The sequence below is a fragment of the Jaculus jaculus genome, chromosome 10, assembly GCF_020740685.1.
Source record: "Jaculus jaculus isolate mJacJac1 chromosome 10, mJacJac1.mat.Y.cur, whole genome shotgun sequence".
Classification (NCBI taxonomy): domain Eukaryota; kingdom Metazoa; phylum Chordata; class Mammalia; order Rodentia; family Dipodidae; genus Jaculus; species Jaculus jaculus.
Window position 1 is genome coordinate 65,291,606 of NC_059111.1, and position 18,955 is coordinate 65,310,560.

Consider the following 18,955-nt stretch of genomic DNA (forward strand, 5'->3'; position numbering starts at 1 on the left):
TCACCTCAGCATCCTATAAATATGGGGGATTTGGAGGAGGGACTACCTTGCCACTCATTCTGTTACCCTCAAGGCTGCACTGCTGCCCTCTGCCCACAGCAGGAAGCAAACAGCGTTAGTGCCAATCTAGTCAATGTCCCTCAGGAGGGGTCAGGACTGCTCTAGCAATCTGAAGAGCTGCAATGGCTAAAGCCTATAAATGAGACAAGGGTGACCCTTTTTCTAGAACAGTGGCTCCTCAGAAAAGGAAGTCTATTCCATATGAGTTAAGTCACTGGAACAAAATGACACAAAGAGTTCTAAATTTTGAGTTTCTAACCCCTGTTTCACTCTGTGCTCTTTCTCCCCACAGACACTAGGGTACCCTACTTTCAGCTGCTTTCACAGATCTGAAATAGGAAAGTATCTTTCGCTAATCTACTTCCCAGCATACATTGTGGGGTACAAAGGGAAACATGTGAGGCAACCCTTTGGAAACTAACAGGGCCATGTTCCTTCTCTTGCCATATTATTTGGCTGGAAATTTTGGTGTCGTTTTCACATGTCAGGCCTGATTTAATAGACACAACCAACAACTGTGGATCTCATGGAAAGGGGCTCAAAGCATATAACTTTAAGTGGGGGTGGGCAGCCATGAAAAATAGTTTGAAGTTTTAGAGTGGTCTGACCAAGGAATAAAGCAAAATGTAGTTAAAAAGAGCTGAAAATCAAGCTTAGGAATCTTGTATTTTAAGGCTGTTAGAATCACTTGGTAAAGTATTGCAGACAATACGTTATAATTTATCACACTAATATTCTTAGATTGGATGAAGCCCAAACACCACGTTGCATATAAAGTTACCTCTTACTTTAAAGAAGGGTGGTCTCACCAAGGCAACATGGAGTTCATTAGCAGGCTGAGAAGGTTTTCTTAACTCTTCATTATCTGGTTTCACATTGTTCCTGACTCCCCAAGATCAATTATCAGGCTTTTTTTCTGTTTTAAACTTTCAGGGACTCATACTAGGTGCTTCATGCATCTTACCAGTTTCCAATTTCAAAATAAATGGCAAAATACTCATAATTACCAGCCTATAAGTAAAATTTCAGTTACTGCATCAAAACTGTCCATGGTTTTTCTTTTTAAAGAACAAGGAAAAAATGTTTATTTTACTTAGATTTGCATGAAGTAGAAGAGTCTACCCCATAATGTTAACTGAGTCACATGCATTAGGGTATACTGTAGCACATTTCAACTGACCAGCACTATCACCCATGCTATTTGATAAAGCACATTGCTTAGGATAGGGTTTTGCTCACAGACACTCTTTAATATACCTCCAGGCTCTTTAGAACTTCAAACTCTGTCTCCATGCCCTTTAATTTGTGCTTCCTATGTCTTATGATTAGAGATTGGCTTTGTCCTTTGGACTAAGAAAATGCCTTTAAGGGCTGTTAATTTAGTCATTTGATCCTAAAGGAATTTCTAACATTTTATTTTTGATTAATTTTGTAAAATAGCAAAGTAATGGATTTCATTATGGTATATTCATACATACATACATCATGATGCTTTATTATAATTCAACCCTCTCCTACTACCTCTTTCTGGTTTCTTTACTCTCCAAAATATCTTCCATTCTGCTTTCATATCACAAGAACTCTTCTCTCAAGGTCCCCTTCTGAAGAAATTTTTATACACTCACATTCCTATGTCTTTTGGTTGTTTATTATTTTATCATTTCTTTAAAAGACTAGCTCAGGGACAAGAAGGATGGCTTCATGGTTAAGGCACTTGCTTGCAAAGCCAAACCACCAAGGTTCAATTCCTCAGGACCCATATAAGCCAGATGTACAGGGTGGTGCATGCTTTTGAAGTTTGTTTGCAGCAGCTGAAGGCCCTGGCCTTCTCCTTCTTCTTCTCTTTCTCTCTCTGTCAAATAAATAAGATAAATAAATAAAGGTTTTCAAAGACTAGCTCAGGTTGAACTTTAGGGGTTTTTTTGTTGATTTTCTTAGTATACACAAGAGTTGTACTAAGGGGGATATCCTTAGCTTAGATGTGAACTCCACAGGACAGATTACTGGCCCTCTCCTCATTGGAGTCACTCACACTGTTCAAATCTCATGTGAAACATCAAAGATCTTTCAGTGAAACAAAGCAATGCAGTAAAAATAGAAAGAGGAGGATGTGGGACTGAAGAGATGGGTTAGCAGTTAAAGCACTTGCCTACAAAGCCTAAGGATGCAAGTTTGATTCCTTAGAAGCCATGTAAGCCAGATGCACATGGGGGTGGATGTGTCTGGAGTTTATTTGCAGTGGCTAGAGGACATGGTGCACCCATTCATTCTCTCTCTCTTATAAATAAATAAAAATATTTTTTAAAAATAAATAGAAAGCTAGGTGAGACTTGAGCTTGGGTACTTGTCACTGGTACTACTTTCTCCTTGCCTCTTTTTTTTTTTTAATTTTATTTATTTATTTGAGAGTGACAGACACAGAGAGAAAGACAGATAAGAGGGAGAGAGAGAATGGGCGCGCCAGGGCTTCCAGCCTCTGCAAACGAACTCCAGACGCGTGCGCCCCCTTGTGCATCTGGCTAACGTGGGACCTGGGGAACTGAGCCTCGAACCGGGGTCCTTAGGCTTCACAGGCAAGCGCTTAACTGATAAACCATCTCTCCAGCCCTCTCCTTGCCTCTTGAATGGATCTTGTCACAAGCACTTTAATCCAGTTTTCTTAGTCATTTTTCATATTTCAAAGTAGCAATTTGTTGAGAACATAATCAAGGTAGACATAGTTCATAGATGTCTCCTGATTTGTCTCCATGCCTTGGGAATATGCATATCTAAGTAATTCTAGGAGAGAGGGAGGAGGAAAGAGGAAAGGAGGGGGGAAAGAGAAAGAGGGAGAGAGAGAGAGAGAAATATTTCACTGAAGTTGCTTCTTCAATGCTTTGTTGGGTGAAGGACTTACCTTCCTACTTGCTTCCCCAAGTTGGTGTTAACCTACTGCTCTAAGGTGAAGAAGGATCTATTCTCATCAAATAGTTCTATTTTCTTGCTAAATTTAAAGTGATCCCACTGATGAACTGTCACAGCTGGCAAAGCCACCGTAGTAACTCAGATCTACCGCCACTTGAGGAGCCTATGAAATTTTTCCTTACTTTTTTTTTTTAATATGGTTTCCCTATAATTTCTGACCCACATGGCTTGGTAATGATCTAATGTGGGATATTCCATGACTCTCAGGGTGGATTCTCAAAATGAAGATTTATTGTACCAATAGGAGATGACTGAGTAACATACAGAGACTACATTTTTTCCTATAATTGGCTTATTTATTACTGTGCTTCTAAAGAAAGAGTAATGGAAACAAGGAAGAGAATAGAGGAAAGGAAATGAGGGGGGAAAATCAATAAATAAATATTGTTTTAAATTCTATAGCTAATGGCCAAGGGAGAGATTACAGGCTAAGCTGTCTTTTAAAATACACACTGACTCTATCTAGTTGAAAGGGGTAGTGCCATATTTCTGAGTGCTGTGTTTGCCCCCTTTGTAAGGACTTAGTACTTTTTCAATAAAAATAAATTTAATTTGTGGCTTCTCTTTGGGAAGATGATTTGATGGTAAAAATGGAGTGGTCCCAGCCCTGGATCTAGAGAAGCTGTGTGGCTCAATTCCTTAGCATAACTTTCATGTGGCTGACTAAGCCATCCTCAAAAACCCCAAGTGTTTTGAAGATACCAAACTGGAGACATTCAAAATTCTTCCCTCTCTTTTTCCTATTAATTCTTCATGTCTTAACAAGCACTGGAGTTAATGCTGCCTACACTCTTTCCTGTCACTTGGAACTCCATTCTTCTTTTCTGAATAAAGTTATCTCTTCTCTCTGGTTTAATCTCTCATGTGTTGAAGGGGTGAAAGTCAATACATACCATACCAATCATACATACTGTACCAATATCAGATTCTTTTTTAATTTATCATAATTTCAACATTTAATTTCATGAAATGTTGTGTTCTTAACATACAAAAGCAAACCATTTTTAAAATTATTTTCGTCTTTATAAAGAAAAAGGTGGGAATGGGTATATGGCTCAGCATTTAAGGTGCTTGCCTACAAAGCCTAATGGCCCAGGGTTCAATTCCCAGTACTCACATAAAACCAGATGCACAAAATGGTGCATGCATATGAAGTATGAAGTTCCTTTGCAGTGGGTAGAGGCCCTAGTGTATCCTTTCTTTCTTTCTTTTTTTCATCCTTCCTTCCTTCCTCTCTCTCTCTCTCTCTCTCTCTCTCTCTCTCTCTCTCTCTCTGAAAGAATAGAGAGAGAGAGGGAGGGAGGGAGGAATGAAAGGGAAGGAGAAAAGGAAGGGAAAGGGAAAGAAAAAGTTTAAGGCTGGAGAGATGGCTCAGTGGTTAAGGGTGCTTGTTTGCAAAGCCTGTTGGCCAAGGTTCAATTCCCTAATACCCAAGTAAAGCCAAATGTATAAAGTAGCACATGTGTCTGGACTTTACAGGAGGTCCTGGAGCACCCATTCAGCCTCTCTCTCTCTCTCTCTCTCTCTCTCTCTCTCTCTCTCTCCCCTTGCCTCTTTCTCTCAAATAAATAAAATATTAAAACAAACGAAAAACAGTAGCTTTCAGCTTGTACCACATGTCTTGGTAGAGCATCTTGGGTCTGAAAGGGGATAATAAAGTCAGTAAGTGGTTAAAAGTTTATACAGAAAAAAGTTATGATCTGAGAGTGTTTCAGGGCATGATTGTCAACTATGTGGAATATCCACACCTAGTTTTACTCCCTAGTAGCATTTTTAAAGACAGTTTATAAAAAGTGAATCTATACTGTGGCAATCCATAGGTAGGTAGGTAGATAAGTAGACAGCTACTGTTACAATAATTCACTAACTGTTCTCAGTATCTCAGAGTCTTGGGTCTGTTTTTCTTCTTTCTTTGCATTGGTTCAAAATCTTTTGTGTAACCTTAAAAGATCTGTTTGTTCCATTGTAATCTTAACATTTAAAAAATTCAAGAGATGTCTACAAAGTACTTCTCAAGATAGTTAAGAGAATCAAAACAGTGATGTCTTAGAAACTGTGGCAGCCATGCAGAACAGAAAATGTGACAATCAAGTGTAATGTGGTCACCTAGATGGAATCCTAGCCAGCAAAAGGGTCGCTAGGCAAAAATCAAAGACATTTGAGTAAGTCAGTAAGATTGTATCACTAGTAGTTCCCTATCTACAATAAATTCACTATGTCAACATAGTGATGGAGAGATGTTAACAACAGCAGAAACATGGCATGAGAGATATTTAACCCAACTATCACAACTTTCCTAGAACATTAATGCTGGGCATGGTGATGCGCACTGTTAATCCCAGCACTTGGGAAGCAGAGGTAGGAGGATCCCCATGGGTTTGAGGTCAACCTGAGACTTCATAGTGAATTCCAGGTCAGCCTGGACTAGAGTGAAGCCCTACCTTGAAAAACCAAAAAGAAAAATAAACAAAATAAAATGAAACGTCCATTTTAAAAAGTTGTTCTGATTGCACTGGTAGCTGAACAGAGGAATGAAAGCCACCTTTTTTCTACAAACAAATTTTATAAGGGAAATAAATTTGGTTTTACAAATTAGGAAATAAAATTCTGCCACTACTCTGTCGTGTAACACGTCACAGATCCCTCCTTATGTGGCACCTGCTAGCACAAATGAGGCTCCGGTGTACTGTGTGGTAAATGGGCTGAGGCAATTACTTTCTGGGACTTTGCATTTTTACTAACTCGATGCCAAGCTTCTATGAGTAGTTTTTAGCTTTAATGTTCAACAATTGTGGGTGTGAGTGTGTGATTTTTCCCTGGGCGTTTTTGCTGTGGGCCTTGCATTTTAAGAGTCTGTAAAGGTTCTCCAGATACTAGTATAAGCAAATGAACCTCAAATGTTTGTCATTTATATTTGTCTGTAAACCTTTGTAAAGATATAAGGTACTTTCTTTCTTTAATTTACAAAAGGTGACTATTTTGCCAAGACCATTCTGTCTCCCAATGAGCCTGTTACAAAAACTGAAATGATGTGTGCATATCATTTTGTATTTCTTGAGTTCAGAAAAATGTTCAACAGCTCCTGTGTATAAGCCCATAAACAAAGTGATTCTTTTATTTGTTAAAAGTACACAGGCGTATGGTTTCTTTTCCACACTAATCAAAAACAATTCAACTAATTATTTGGAAAGAATAGACACACTCATTTAAAAATAATTTGTTTGGTTGTACTTTTGGGGGGAGGGGTTGGTTGCATAGTGATGAGATAAAAACAAAAAAATTTCTCCCAGAACAGTACCAATAAACACAGAGCTTGTCAGGAGTGACCCTCTTGGTGTCTTAGCTGCTAACAGTTCAGTAGACTCTGCTGAAATGATTACGTGGCCTCAATCAGTTCTCAGCAAGAATACCCACCTCATGGTAAATATCACCACAATTGGCACTAATTAGCTCTGTTGTCACCTGTCACAATTGATATGCTGGGATCTGAGTGAGGGGAACAATCTCTACTGCAGGAGCAGAAACCCAGCTGGAGAGGGGTCAATTACTAACTGCCCAAGCCTCTGCACTAAGTAGGGGACTCAAGTCCTCTCTGCCATTTGGAGATACATGAAATTTAGTCTATGCCTACTAGGCTGGTGAAAGTGAGGAGGTCAGAAGTGTGGTGCATGGGAGGGTGAGAGTGTGGGACTTGAGAATATATAGTGACATTCATGCAACTGTTCACTGTCTATTGTCTTTGAAGACTATAGTTCAAATCTGGGCTTTACCAACTTCTATTTACTTGATCTTAAGCCAGTGACTTTATATTTCTGAGCCTGGGTTTCCTAACCAGGATGCCCCCCCCCACACACACACATATATACTCAATAGTCATGTAACTCGGAATGACAGTAACAATGTTTGTTGGCCCTCTTAACAATAAACAAGAAAATTCCAATGCGTTCAATGCACCACCTGGATTTTACCCATTATTTTCCTTCTCATTTATCATTTTCTAAGAATTCAGTAGTCATAGAAGAGAGGAAGCAAGAAAGGAAATAAAAAGAGCCAAACACCAAAGAAATAAAATGATGACATTCTATCAGAAAAAAACATGTATCAAATATGTCTCAGTTAGGCCAGTTGTTTAAAGTGGCATGTGATCCCCTAAAGGTAACATCTTAGACAGGAGCCTGCATTTTGTTAAAGAAAACTCCAACCACAATGTTACACAGCCATACTCTACTAAGTATTTGATTTAGAGTTGGGTTTTCCAGATTTCTCTGTGACATGAAGACCCAGGCTCTTATTAAATAGTCAGGCAACCAGACCTCTTCCTTAAACATTTGTGTTGAGTACACATATGCTTGTTTGTTTATTTTAAATCACAGTAAAAAACTGCATATATTTATGGTGTAAAACATGCTTTGATATCTATATTATGGAATGTGTGATATATACTCTGGAATAGCAGACTTGAGGGATTTAATATGCACTGTCTCCTATGCTTACCTTTTGTGTTTGTGGTGAGAACATGTATACATATGCTTAGCAGTTTTCAAATATGCAATATTTTACTAACTGTACAGTAAATCTGCTGAACTTATTCCTCCTGCCTCCTTAAAATTTTATCTGATGACCACTATCTTCCCAGATCCCCAACCCCTAACCTCCAGTAATATTCCAAGTGCTCATTTTCATTTAAGTAGTACTCTTAGCATTAGCCTGCACATGGGATTATTTTTGGAAATATTGATATCTCCTCCCAGAGTTAAGATTTAATCGGTATGGTATGTGAACTAAGCATCACTGACTTTTTTCTCAGTCATCTAATTAATGCTAAAGTGCAGACAAGTCTGGATTTAGAAAGTAGCCTGAATGATTCCCATAAATGTTGAGCAAGTAATAATCAGTCACATCGCAGAACAATAGATTCTACCATTCATTTGAAATCCAAAAGTAGTGTTAAGAGTAAGGGCCCAAGAGTTGAAACATAAGACATAGTTTAATAATGTTTAGGATCATTTTTCAACCTAGGACATCTAGATTGAACCTAGGATTGCTGAGAATGATTTGTTGATCAAAATGACAAGTGCTGGGCTGGAGAGATGGCTTAGCTATTAGGATGCTTGCCTGCAAAGCATAAGGACCCATGTTTGACTCTCCAGATCCCACATAAGCCAGATGCACAAAGGTAAAGCAAGCACAAGGCCACACATGCCACTAGGTTATGTAAGCACCTGGCCTCAATTTCAGTGGCTGAAGCCCTGGCAGGTCAATTCTCTCTCTCTCTCTCTCTCTCTCTCTCTCTCTCTCTCTCTCTCTCTCTCTCTCAGAAAAAAAGAAAAGAAAAGAAAAGAAAGAAACAACTAATGAATTCTTTGTAGCTTCATTGTTTTTGGAGATATTTCTTCAAATCAGGAATCAAGTCAATCTGCATTCAACCTGGATTCAAACTGCATTACTTAATTCAGATTTCTCAACAGTCCCAGAGAAGGATGACAGAGAAAGAAGACAAACAAAACCTCTGTAGTAGACCAAGAACTATCATGCTCCTTCTGAAAATTAAGATTCATAGACCAGGTGAGGTGGTGCAGGCCCCTAATCCCAGCACTTGTGAGGCTGAGGATAGAGGACTGTAAGCATCTGGCTGACATGAATACTAGGGCACATGTATCTGGAGTTTGTTTGCAGTGGCTAGAGGCCTTCGCATGCCCATTCTATTGGTCTCTCTCTCTCTCTCCCAAATAATAAATAAAATAAAATATTTTTTTCAAAAAGAAAGTCAGTTCTTGAAACACAAGGTCTGCTAATCCTCTCTCTGCATTTCAGTGCCTTTCAGGCCACAGAAACTGACAATGATGCACAGAAAGTCAAGGGCAATGAATAATTTTTTGAAGAAATTATTTGAAGAAAGCGCCATCACAGAAGCCTAAACAATTGTTCTGAAGATGGGAAGTCAGACTGATGTAACAGCTACCTTCTCATTGCTGGGCACGATCTCCTGACTAGAAACAGTTTATGGAAGGAAAGGGTTTAATTTTGGCTTACAGTTTTGAGGGGAAGCTTCATCATGGTAGACGAACATGCTAGGAGCAGACAGCAGGCTGTCACATCTTCTCATCAGCGAGGAGAAAGAAAAGAGAGTGAGCTGAGTGCAGCAAGTGGAGCTGGGCTACAACTTTCCGAAGCCCACCCTGAGTGATTTAACCTCCAGAAAACAAAGGTCCCTCGAACTTCCCAACAGCACCACCAGCTGGAGGTGAAGCCTGAGTGTTAATCACGAGCACATGAGGCTATGAAGGACATTCCAACCACCAAGTTGATAAGTCCATGAGGTTTGAAACGTGTCTGCACACATTTTTGTAAATTGCACACATTTTTAATTGACATATGTTTTGCTCATCCTTTAAAATTGACAACTCACAGTTCCGTGCTTTTCACTCATACTTTTGACTTGCTTTGCTGAGCCTGAGGATTCCCCAGTGTCTGAGCCCATCTCAGTGCTTCACTCCTTTGTACTGATAAACTGCTTTCACATGGGTTCTCCCTGTCTTATTGTGTGTCTACTCTTCAGTGAACAGACATCTGAACTGTCACCACTTTCTGAGAGTTACTGCACTGCCAGTATGAACATTAGTGTGATCTTAACATTGACCTAGAAGTGGAAATACTGGGTCATATGGCAACTGTTTAATTTTTTGAGGATTGGCATTGTGCAGAGTGTCTCCACTGCTTCTCATTCACACTACCATTGCAGTGATCTTTGCATTCTCTCCATATCTTCACCAGCTCTTGTGATAGCCCACCAAGGTGCACTTGAAGTGGTGTCTACATGCAGTTGGCATCCCAACTTCGGGGTTCCTTTGCCCAAGGCCATGCACAGGTTAGGGCCTCAATAGTGAGAGACATGGAAACTCCAAGGGATTGTAAAAGAAAGATCAGCAGGATGAATGGCTGCAAAATTTTGAGAAATTAAAATATTAGAATGAGCTACTTTTAACTTTTTAGTACAACCTGAATAATGAAGTTTTAGAGTTTAGAACAATGGAGGGTGCATTGACAGAGATTCAGAGAAAGGAAGGGAGAATGCTAATGGAAAATTAAAAAGATCCTTTTCACCCATCTCCAAGTTAAGCATCAATTCATGACTACTGTGGGCTTTGCCACCCTCACTCCTTCCACACTTTCAGATGACTTGATGTTCCACATGATCACCATATATATGGAGGGGGGCCTTTCAACAGCAATGTTCCCCAATTACATGTGTTTCCATTAACAAAAGAAATATCTCTCTGGGTTTCTTAGGTAATTGCAGAAATATATGCTGCTGGCTCACTGGTAGCCAGAAGGATCTGATCTGTCTGACTCACAGCCTTCTGACAGTTACGCATTTGCTTTTAGGCAAATAAAATGTCAGCCACCATTAAACAGCATATGGTAACAATATGGCCATTCCTTCCCTGGGGACCAACCTCTACCCAGAAGAGATGGTAGTTGAAATAGGAGATTCTTTTGAATGCAGGACCCCTACTCCTCCCACAAAGTATGATGGCTGAGGAGTGGGCAGAGTGCCACCCACAGAAGGACATGGGTAACCAAATCAAATATGAACCTAGGGGGCACGCTTCCCAGCCAGCAGTGACCAAAGGCTGCTCACCCTCAACATGTGGGTCTGTGGTTAAAGGAGACCATGATCCCTAAACGGGCCTGGATTAACTCTACAAAATAGAAAACAGCCTCCATGGCCACTTAAAGAGATGTGGGGAGTCCCTGAATTGAATGCAGTGGTGTGTTGTGAAGGAGGGAGACATTCAAAGTAGTCTCCACCCTACTCCCTGTATGGAATTTCACCTAGGAATGGGGTAAATAGGAGTGAGGATGTGTAACTTTGCCCAGTGAGTTACCTTGCAGACATGTGACAATATGGGTAAGAAGGAGGGCTGATTTGCAAAAATAGTTATCACCAGCAGCCTGCTGATGATTAAGAAATAAGTGACATTGCCTCAGTTATTCTCTGGGCTGTGGCACCTGGTGAAAACCAACCACTGTCCCTGGAGGCAGCTTGGTTCTCAAATATAGTCCTATCCTCACTTTGTAGGGACCATGCTCTGCAGATAACCAATATGTGATGTTTATCCTCTTGGAAAAATATTTGTCCTGTGACATCATCTGTATTGACATTATGGTATTCCTAGACCCTTGATTCAAACAACAACATGGCTACATTAATAAAATTGCTAATTTTGTAAAAACAAAGTTCAACTGCTGTGCCAGGAGCACTGATTTGAATGACACAGTTAACATTGTTTGAAAATTCTCACCAACTTTCATGTAAACTATTTGATTAGCATTTTAAGTGCTAGTCATATTTTTCCAAAGTAATTTTAAGGCTCTTACCCTTAAAAAAATAAAACACAATAAGTAAAAATTAATGCAACAAAAATGCCTAAGTACATGTGTTTGGTCTATATGCTTATTTACTTGCTTGTTTGAGACATGATCATCTCATATAGCAGTCCAAGGTATCTTGATAATTACTCTGTAGGCCAGGCTATCCCCAAACTCCTGATTTTCCTACCCCTGCCTCCTAAATGCTGGTATTACAGGTGTGTGCCACTATAACCAACCTAGTATGATAAAAAGAAACTTTTTGCTTCCAACTAATTTTGCTTGTCTAAATTTTATTAATCATAATTTAATAATGCCTTGTTATAATATTAAAAACTGAGTTATTATACAATTTTAAATGCCTAGTAAAGTAGTGAAATTTTTAAAGCTATCATTAGTGTCATTAATAATACTTTCTAGAAAATACGCTGTTTAAAATGAGGACAAAAAAATTCACTTTTTTTTTAGACATGTCAACCAATTTTCTGAAATGCTTTCCCAGATAGTTATAACTGCTGGTATGGTATCATCATTTTGCTTTCTACTGACAGTTGATTCCATGACAATATTGGCAGCAACAGCCATGACTAGCTGTGTGAGCAAGAGGGTGCCGAGGTTTCCAGAACCACAACCTGAGGAAAGTTCATGTAGTGGAAGGGGAACTCTCACTGCTGGGGTTGCTGATGGACCCCTGTTCCTGTGAATCAAAAGGAGCCTACATGTTTGGATGAAAAACAGAAAATTAAGTCAGTCTTCCAGATGTTTGCCACCATTGCATCAAACCTCAGAACACTTAAAAACATCTCAAGAAATGGCTGAATTTTAAACTTCATGTGTGGATAATTGAGATTATACTTTCTTAGTGTGTACATAAGAATAATAATGTCAACTGCGGCACACCCTGGAGATTTGTGTATGTATGTGTGTAAACACAGAAAAGATAGAATGTTTATATGATATATATTTATATGGATCATCAATAATGCAAATGTATCATAACTAATGTGATGAGCTTAAAATGTAAGTAAAATTGATGAGCATAAGGTGACTTGAGCTTCCCGATGTACGATGAAAATAGGTATGCATACTCTTATACCTCATGGAGATATCATAAAACTTGGTTTTTAGAAAGATTTTGGTGGAAGACTTCATGTCCCAATGTGTTGTTACTATTTTTCAGCATTAATATGGGTATTTATCAAATTTAAATAAAATTCTGAATTAGGGGCTGGAAAGATCACTTGCCTGCAAAGTCTAATACCATCGGTTTGATTCCCCAGTACCCATGTAAAGCCAGATACGAAAAGTGGCACATGCATCTGGAGGTCCTTTGCAGTGACTGAAGACCCTTTGTGCCTATTCTCTCTGTCTATCTGTCTTCTCTCTATTTCTCTCTGCTTACAAATAAATAAACAAAATAGTTCTTTAATTGTAAATTCCAAGTGGGGCTTTTGTGGATTGGATTTTTTAATTATTTATTTATTTATTGGGGAGGGGGAGAGAGAGAGAGAAAGAAAGAAGAAACAGAGAGAAAAAGTAAATGAGTGCTCCAGGGCCTTCAGCCACTGCAAATGAACTCCAGATGCATGTGCCCCCTTGTGCATCTGGCTTACATGGGTCCTGGGGAATCGAACTGGGGTCCTTAGGTTTCACAGGCAAATGCATTAAGCGCTAAGCTATTTTCCTAGCCCATTGAATAGGTTTTAAAAAATATTTTATTTATTTATTTATTTGAGAGAGAGAGAGAGAGAAAAAGGAAGTAGACAGAAAGAAAGAATATTGGAATTTTTAAAATGGCTTAGTAATCTTTAGTGTGAAGTGTTTTAAGAATGAAGGGATGTATGAAAATACAAAAAAGGAGTAAGTATATAACAGTATTAGAGTTTCATACTTTTGGAATTGGATTCTAATGGATTACCAACTTTGTGTGCCATAAAAACCTCTGTTGTTGGTTCTGCCCCAGTAAAAATCTTGCAACAAACTTTGAGAGATTTACAGGAGTATTTACTGAGACTTAACTGAAACACGGAAACAATCAAGTGGCTGAATTCTGGGTTTTCTCCAATTGAATGACATTCCTTTATCCATACTGATTTGAGCTTTGGTAAATTCAGTTGTTGATACCACCTGGGTAATTTTAAGACTTTCTGAAGCTTTTCAAAAAAAAAAAAATGTTTCAAGGAACATAAGAATTTCATCAATTGAAAGCTAAGAATCATTTCTGTGGGATGTGTAAAACAAGAAGCTGACCGGCATTATTTTCTTTTCTTTAATTCAGTGTCATTATTGAGAGTTATTCTTGAACTTTATGAAAACCAGATTGGGGCACAGGCATGCTTTCTGTCGAATCATGTTCAAGGAATTGAAAGTGAAAATCATTCCAAGTAGGAAAACGTGACACTGAAAAATAGTCTACATTCTTCCTCCACCTCAGAGTATCTGGAACTCTTTGACTACTAAGTCTTATGCTGAAAATATTCATTTGCTATTTTTTATAGCTTATCCTTTATTTTATTTATTTATTTATTTATTTATTTATTTATTTATTTATTTATTTATTACAGAGGGAAAGAGCAGGCAGGCAAAAGGCAGAGAAAGAGAGAATGGGTACAGTTGGGCCTCCTAGCCACTGTAAATGAACTCCAGTTGCATGTGCCCCCTTGTGCATCTGGTTTTATGTGGGTACTGGGGAATTGAACCTGGGACTTTTGGCTATGCCAAAAACCACCTTAACTGCTAAGCCAAACCTGTTGGTTTGTTTTTATGAAGAAATAGACATATAGCTTACCAGTGAGAAGTCATATTTTTTTTTCTTTAATCACTGTTTTTGTTAGCTTATCAGTGACAGCCTTTATCTTCATACTTGTTTGCTCCAAAAACTTTGCTTTCTCACCATTGCTCACAGGAAAAAAAAAAAAAAAAAGAAGAATAAAAAGAAATAAAACAGTTCCACTCAAAGCCTTTCCCCTTTTAAAAGCCCAGGATACCTCATCAGCCATACTTCCTGCCTGCCTCTTCAGTGGTTCCTTCAGGTCACACACAATCTCCAGTCCTTCTCATTATCTCATCTCTCAGATATACATTTCTTTTCCTCTTGCTTAGTTTTCCACATTCAAGATGTGATAAATGTACCCCTTTCTGTGAGCCCTTTTGAACTATCCTGGCTGTAATTAACCCTTCTCCCCTGTAATGAAAACAGATCTTCCCCTGTCCTTCTCTCTCTCTCTCTCTCTCTCTCTCTCTCTCTCTCTCTCTCTCTCTCTCTGTCTCTCAATCACACACACACACACACACACACACCCTATAATTTAGTGGGTGCACAAGCTGTACCCTGCACAAAGATGTCAAGCTCAAGGGGCAGTAAGGAAGCAAAGCCATCTTTCTCATGAGTTGCCAAGGCACCTGACTGCCCATGTGACACAGTCAGTGCCAAGAGGCATCTTCCTCTGTTTCATGCCAAGCGACTGTGTGGACTAGCTGCAGCTCTGCTCACTGGAATGCATATTTCTCTCATTCTCTTTAGGAGAGCACATATTTGTGGAGGGCAATTGCTACCCCTTTATTTCCACCTTTTGGTTAGAATATCGTTCTTATCCATAGCAAAGTCTCAATGACTCTGATTGAAGCTAACTAAAAAAATGAAGTGTATTTATTAAAAAAATTACTTCAGCTTATAAACACAAATATGGAAAATGCTGTAGGAATAAAAAGGGACTTAGCAGATGTGCAACAGTAACTTGTCTGGCTTTCAGTGCGTCAACTAAGTAATTTCATGCACCTGTAGTGCCCAGTAGCATACTGTGAAACATCAGAAGCCTCTAGACAGACCATGGGGAAGCTGGACTGAAATCTGTTTCTCACTCTTTGTTAAAAGAGTCAAAGGAGACATTAAGAATTATCTTAAATTGTCAGGACAAAATCATGAAGAATGCCCATAGGAGGTGAGGGAATGCTGGGAGGAACCAATTGTATCAGTCTGAGGTCAGGATACTTCCTAAAAGTCTCATTAAGCCAAAAACAAAAACAAAAATGGAAACAAAAACAACAACAAAAAAGCCCTCTGTTAAAGTTGTTCAAGCTTGAATCACTCTGTCTTTATGCTTCACACAGTATAACGTGATGTGGCCAGACATACAGAGACAAGAAGCACCTTGCAGGGCGTCAGGGGAGCAATGCTCTTGGTTCTATCATAGTTTTATTCAAGAAATTGGGAATGTCCATAAAGCAAGCTCTAGAGACCACAGAACAATGATGTACTTAAGATAGGTTTTATGCCTATTGGAGGACATGGCCAAGACTTCAAATTTCAGATTTCAAGGGGTAAACCATTGGCTAGCCTCTCAAGAGAAAATCCTGTGTTGATGTACAAAATTTCCTACTAACTATGTGTTTCACAATTCCAGCTTAAATTGCTTTAGGTCTCCTAGGATGTATTTAGTTAATGTAATGAACTGTTTGCTGTTCAGGCAGGGAAAAGAGCCATTTCTCAGTGCCTCTCCTCCTTCTCCCTTGCAGTCCTCTGTGATGTCAGTCTGTTTTGCACGCTTTCATCCTAATTTGGTGGTTGGTGGAACTTACTCGGGCCAGATTGTCCTCTGGGACAATCGCAGTCATCGAAGGACACCTGTTCAGCGGACTCCTTTGTCAGCTGCTGCACACACTGTAAGTCACACTTTTGTCACATGTATGCCAGCCACTCAAGCTCTGAGGATGGAAACAGCTCAAATCACAACTGTGTTGCTGTAGCAAGTATATTAAGCTAGAAGTATCTGATTAATTCTGTCCTGACCGACCAAAACATGGCTGAGTAGAAGTAAAGGGACAGGTATAGCATTGCACACTTGTTACACTAGCACTCCAGAAACTGAGGCAGGAAAATTAAGCATTTTAGTCCAGACTGAACTGCATAGCAAGAACCTGTCTCCAAAAAAGCTGGTAAAGAAAGCATTGGTTTTATAGGAATAACTTAATAATCTATAAGTTCTAGCACATAAGAATGATCACAGTTGATGTCTCAAAGGCCACCAGAGCACCATAGAAATGGGTTAAAATTCAGAAAGGACACAGAGAGAAACTTTGATAGAGTTCTTTGCAATTATTTGCCTAAAATATCTCATTGGATTTCTATTCTGAGGTGGAAACACATGTTTTCAAATATACCATGAGGAGTAAGCACTATGTAGTGATGGTATATGGGATATTTGCCAACAGGCCTCTCCCAGTGGTGACTTGAGTACGTACTATGACTTTAAATTCTGGAATGTGTGGTGTCTCCATATGAAGTCTATAGTGACAGTATAATCCCTAGGGTGAAAAGTCAACATCTCAAAACCATTACCCATAATTTAGTAGAAGAGGTTCAGCATCATGCTCATAAGACAACTGTTCTGTCGCTCCATATCAGGGAATGACAGGTGTGAAGAGCAATTGTTAGGAGGAACGAGAAGACAGTCATGTCTCCATCAATCCTTGCTACCTTGACATTCAGGGTAGCTGATGTTCTCACTCTAAAATGCCAAAATTGTGCCCAAGGAGACAGTTCTACTATTGTTTTCAATTTCCTTAATGTGGTTCCTTCATCTGCTGGCCTCAAAGTCGTTCCAGCTTGGAAAGGGATGCCTCGCTACTTTAGCTAAGATCATGAGCAGGAAACTTTTTTCTGCTTTTGTAAGTTTGATGATAGGAAATGACAAGTTCCAAGTCAGCATTAATTTTGGTTGATTGAGGCCAACGATACTTGCAGGTGAAACTAGTCCTTAGGAATCTTGGGAAATTGCTCTTGCCTTCCCCATTTCTTTAAACTAATAACAGAAAATTGTAGCCTGGGAGAAGATGGGCCTGGTGCAGGTGTTTTCTCAAGTAGTATGAAACCTTTCTTGGCTCTATGTGGATGTCTGGGACATTTGTGAGCATACCTTCTGAAATTTTAAAAATTATGAATCCAAATGTTATAACAGTTAACCCGAAGTTTTTTGGGCAAATCCACATTCAGGAGTTCTTCCATAGAGTTATAGTCACTATCAAGTTGAGTGACATTATTTCTGTTAGAAAATAAAGCAAAAAAAAAAATGTTTTCTCTTCCGCTGGGGTTAGTTTAATTCACAGCCCCATGTGGATGGCCCATTTTGTTTGTCGTTCAACTTTCATTATTGCCTGGTTGATTGGTACCAGGATCAAACAGGAACAAAGGCACACCACAAATTACTCACTAATTTCCTTTCACACCCACCGCACATGTGCATTTGGGACAACAGGAAATCATAATTAAAACAAAATCCTTCTGCCACACAGTGAGTTTCTTCCTAAAATAAATAAAAACAATCTGGCATCTATGTTGGAAAAATTAACTGCACTGTTCCTTTCTTCCCATCAAGTAGCTGTGTGTGTGTGTGCTTGCACGCGCATGTACACATGCATGCACACCCACATGCATGTGGTGCATGCAGTTGCATAGGCAAGCCCCAGTATCTGTCTCTGTTCATGTCACGCAAGTCACTTTTAGATTGGGTTTTATCACTTATGAAAACATGAGCCAAGGGCTACCATCCACGCTCCTTCACTGGCCATTTAACTCTATGATTCTTCTACACTTGTCTTCTTTCCCTCATGTACTTTTAGGAGTCTTAATCCATTAGCATATCAGCGACGTACGTTGCAGCTCAGTGGTTACTGGAGAAACCCACTAGACTCTTGCTGAAAACACTAGATGGATTTCAGATTCTGAACAATGTTTAAATGATGCTTTCCACTCAAGGGAATGAGCTGAATTCAGTGCAGTGCCTTTTAGGATGAATCAGATTGAGTGAAAACAAAGCCATTGTTGAATATTCATATTTATTCTTCAGTTTTACTGAATTGTTTCTTTTGTAGTGAGAGTATGTTACATCCATTTTTCTATTTGATTTCTACACAGAGCTGTGCATGCTATGTGGCTCAGGGATTGGGTTTAATGGCATTTTCGACATCCTACATGAAACACCAATCAAGTCCTCATACTTGAAGACCTAATTAGGTGAATACTGAGTGTCAGATCTCTGACGGACTGACTGCTGTACAGATCCACTGGTGTGAAATTCATTAGAAAAAAGAAACACAGAAAGATAAAGACATAGGTTCACAGTTAACTATCCATAAATACCAGTAGAGCAGTGATGTGATCATCAGAAAAGCACTTTTAATCTTAGAATACCTTCATATGGCATATTTTTTATCATATAAGTAATGACAAAATTAGTACTACCTAGATTTCTATAGTTTGTCATCAGAATACAGGTAAACAATTCTGTTTTATTCTCAGAATTCAACCATTACTGAATTCTGGTTAAAGGACATATGCTAAAGAAAATTACAAGGATAAGGAAGGTTTTTTAAAACTAGGTAGCCACAAAATAATTGAAAGTATTAATGACCACTAGCCCAAGGCAAGTCTTAAGGATTAGAGATGGAAAAATATAAAACAGCAATCTATACATATTCAAGTAGATGTATTGTTTTGACTCAATCTTCATGTTATTAGAAGGCAGTGTACTGAAAGTATTTCCATTTTATAAGTTTTATT

The 18,955-nt window shown here is 38.9% G+C and overlaps 1 protein-coding gene across 6 annotated transcripts in view; it reads left to right on the forward strand.

Moving 5' to 3' along the window:
* Dync1i1 (dynein cytoplasmic 1 intermediate chain 1) overlaps positions 1-18,955 on the forward strand; it is a 316,826-nt gene that overhangs the window by 227,545 nt on the left and 70,326 nt on the right. For all 6 annotated transcript variants that reach the window (XM_045160369.1, XM_004656201.2, XM_045160367.1 and 3 more), the window contains one exon: positions 15,913-16,059. In XM_045160369.1, the coding sequence (XP_045016304.1) occupies positions 15,913-16,059 (147 nt within the window). The remainder of the gene's footprint in view (positions 1-15,912; positions 16,060-18,955) is intronic.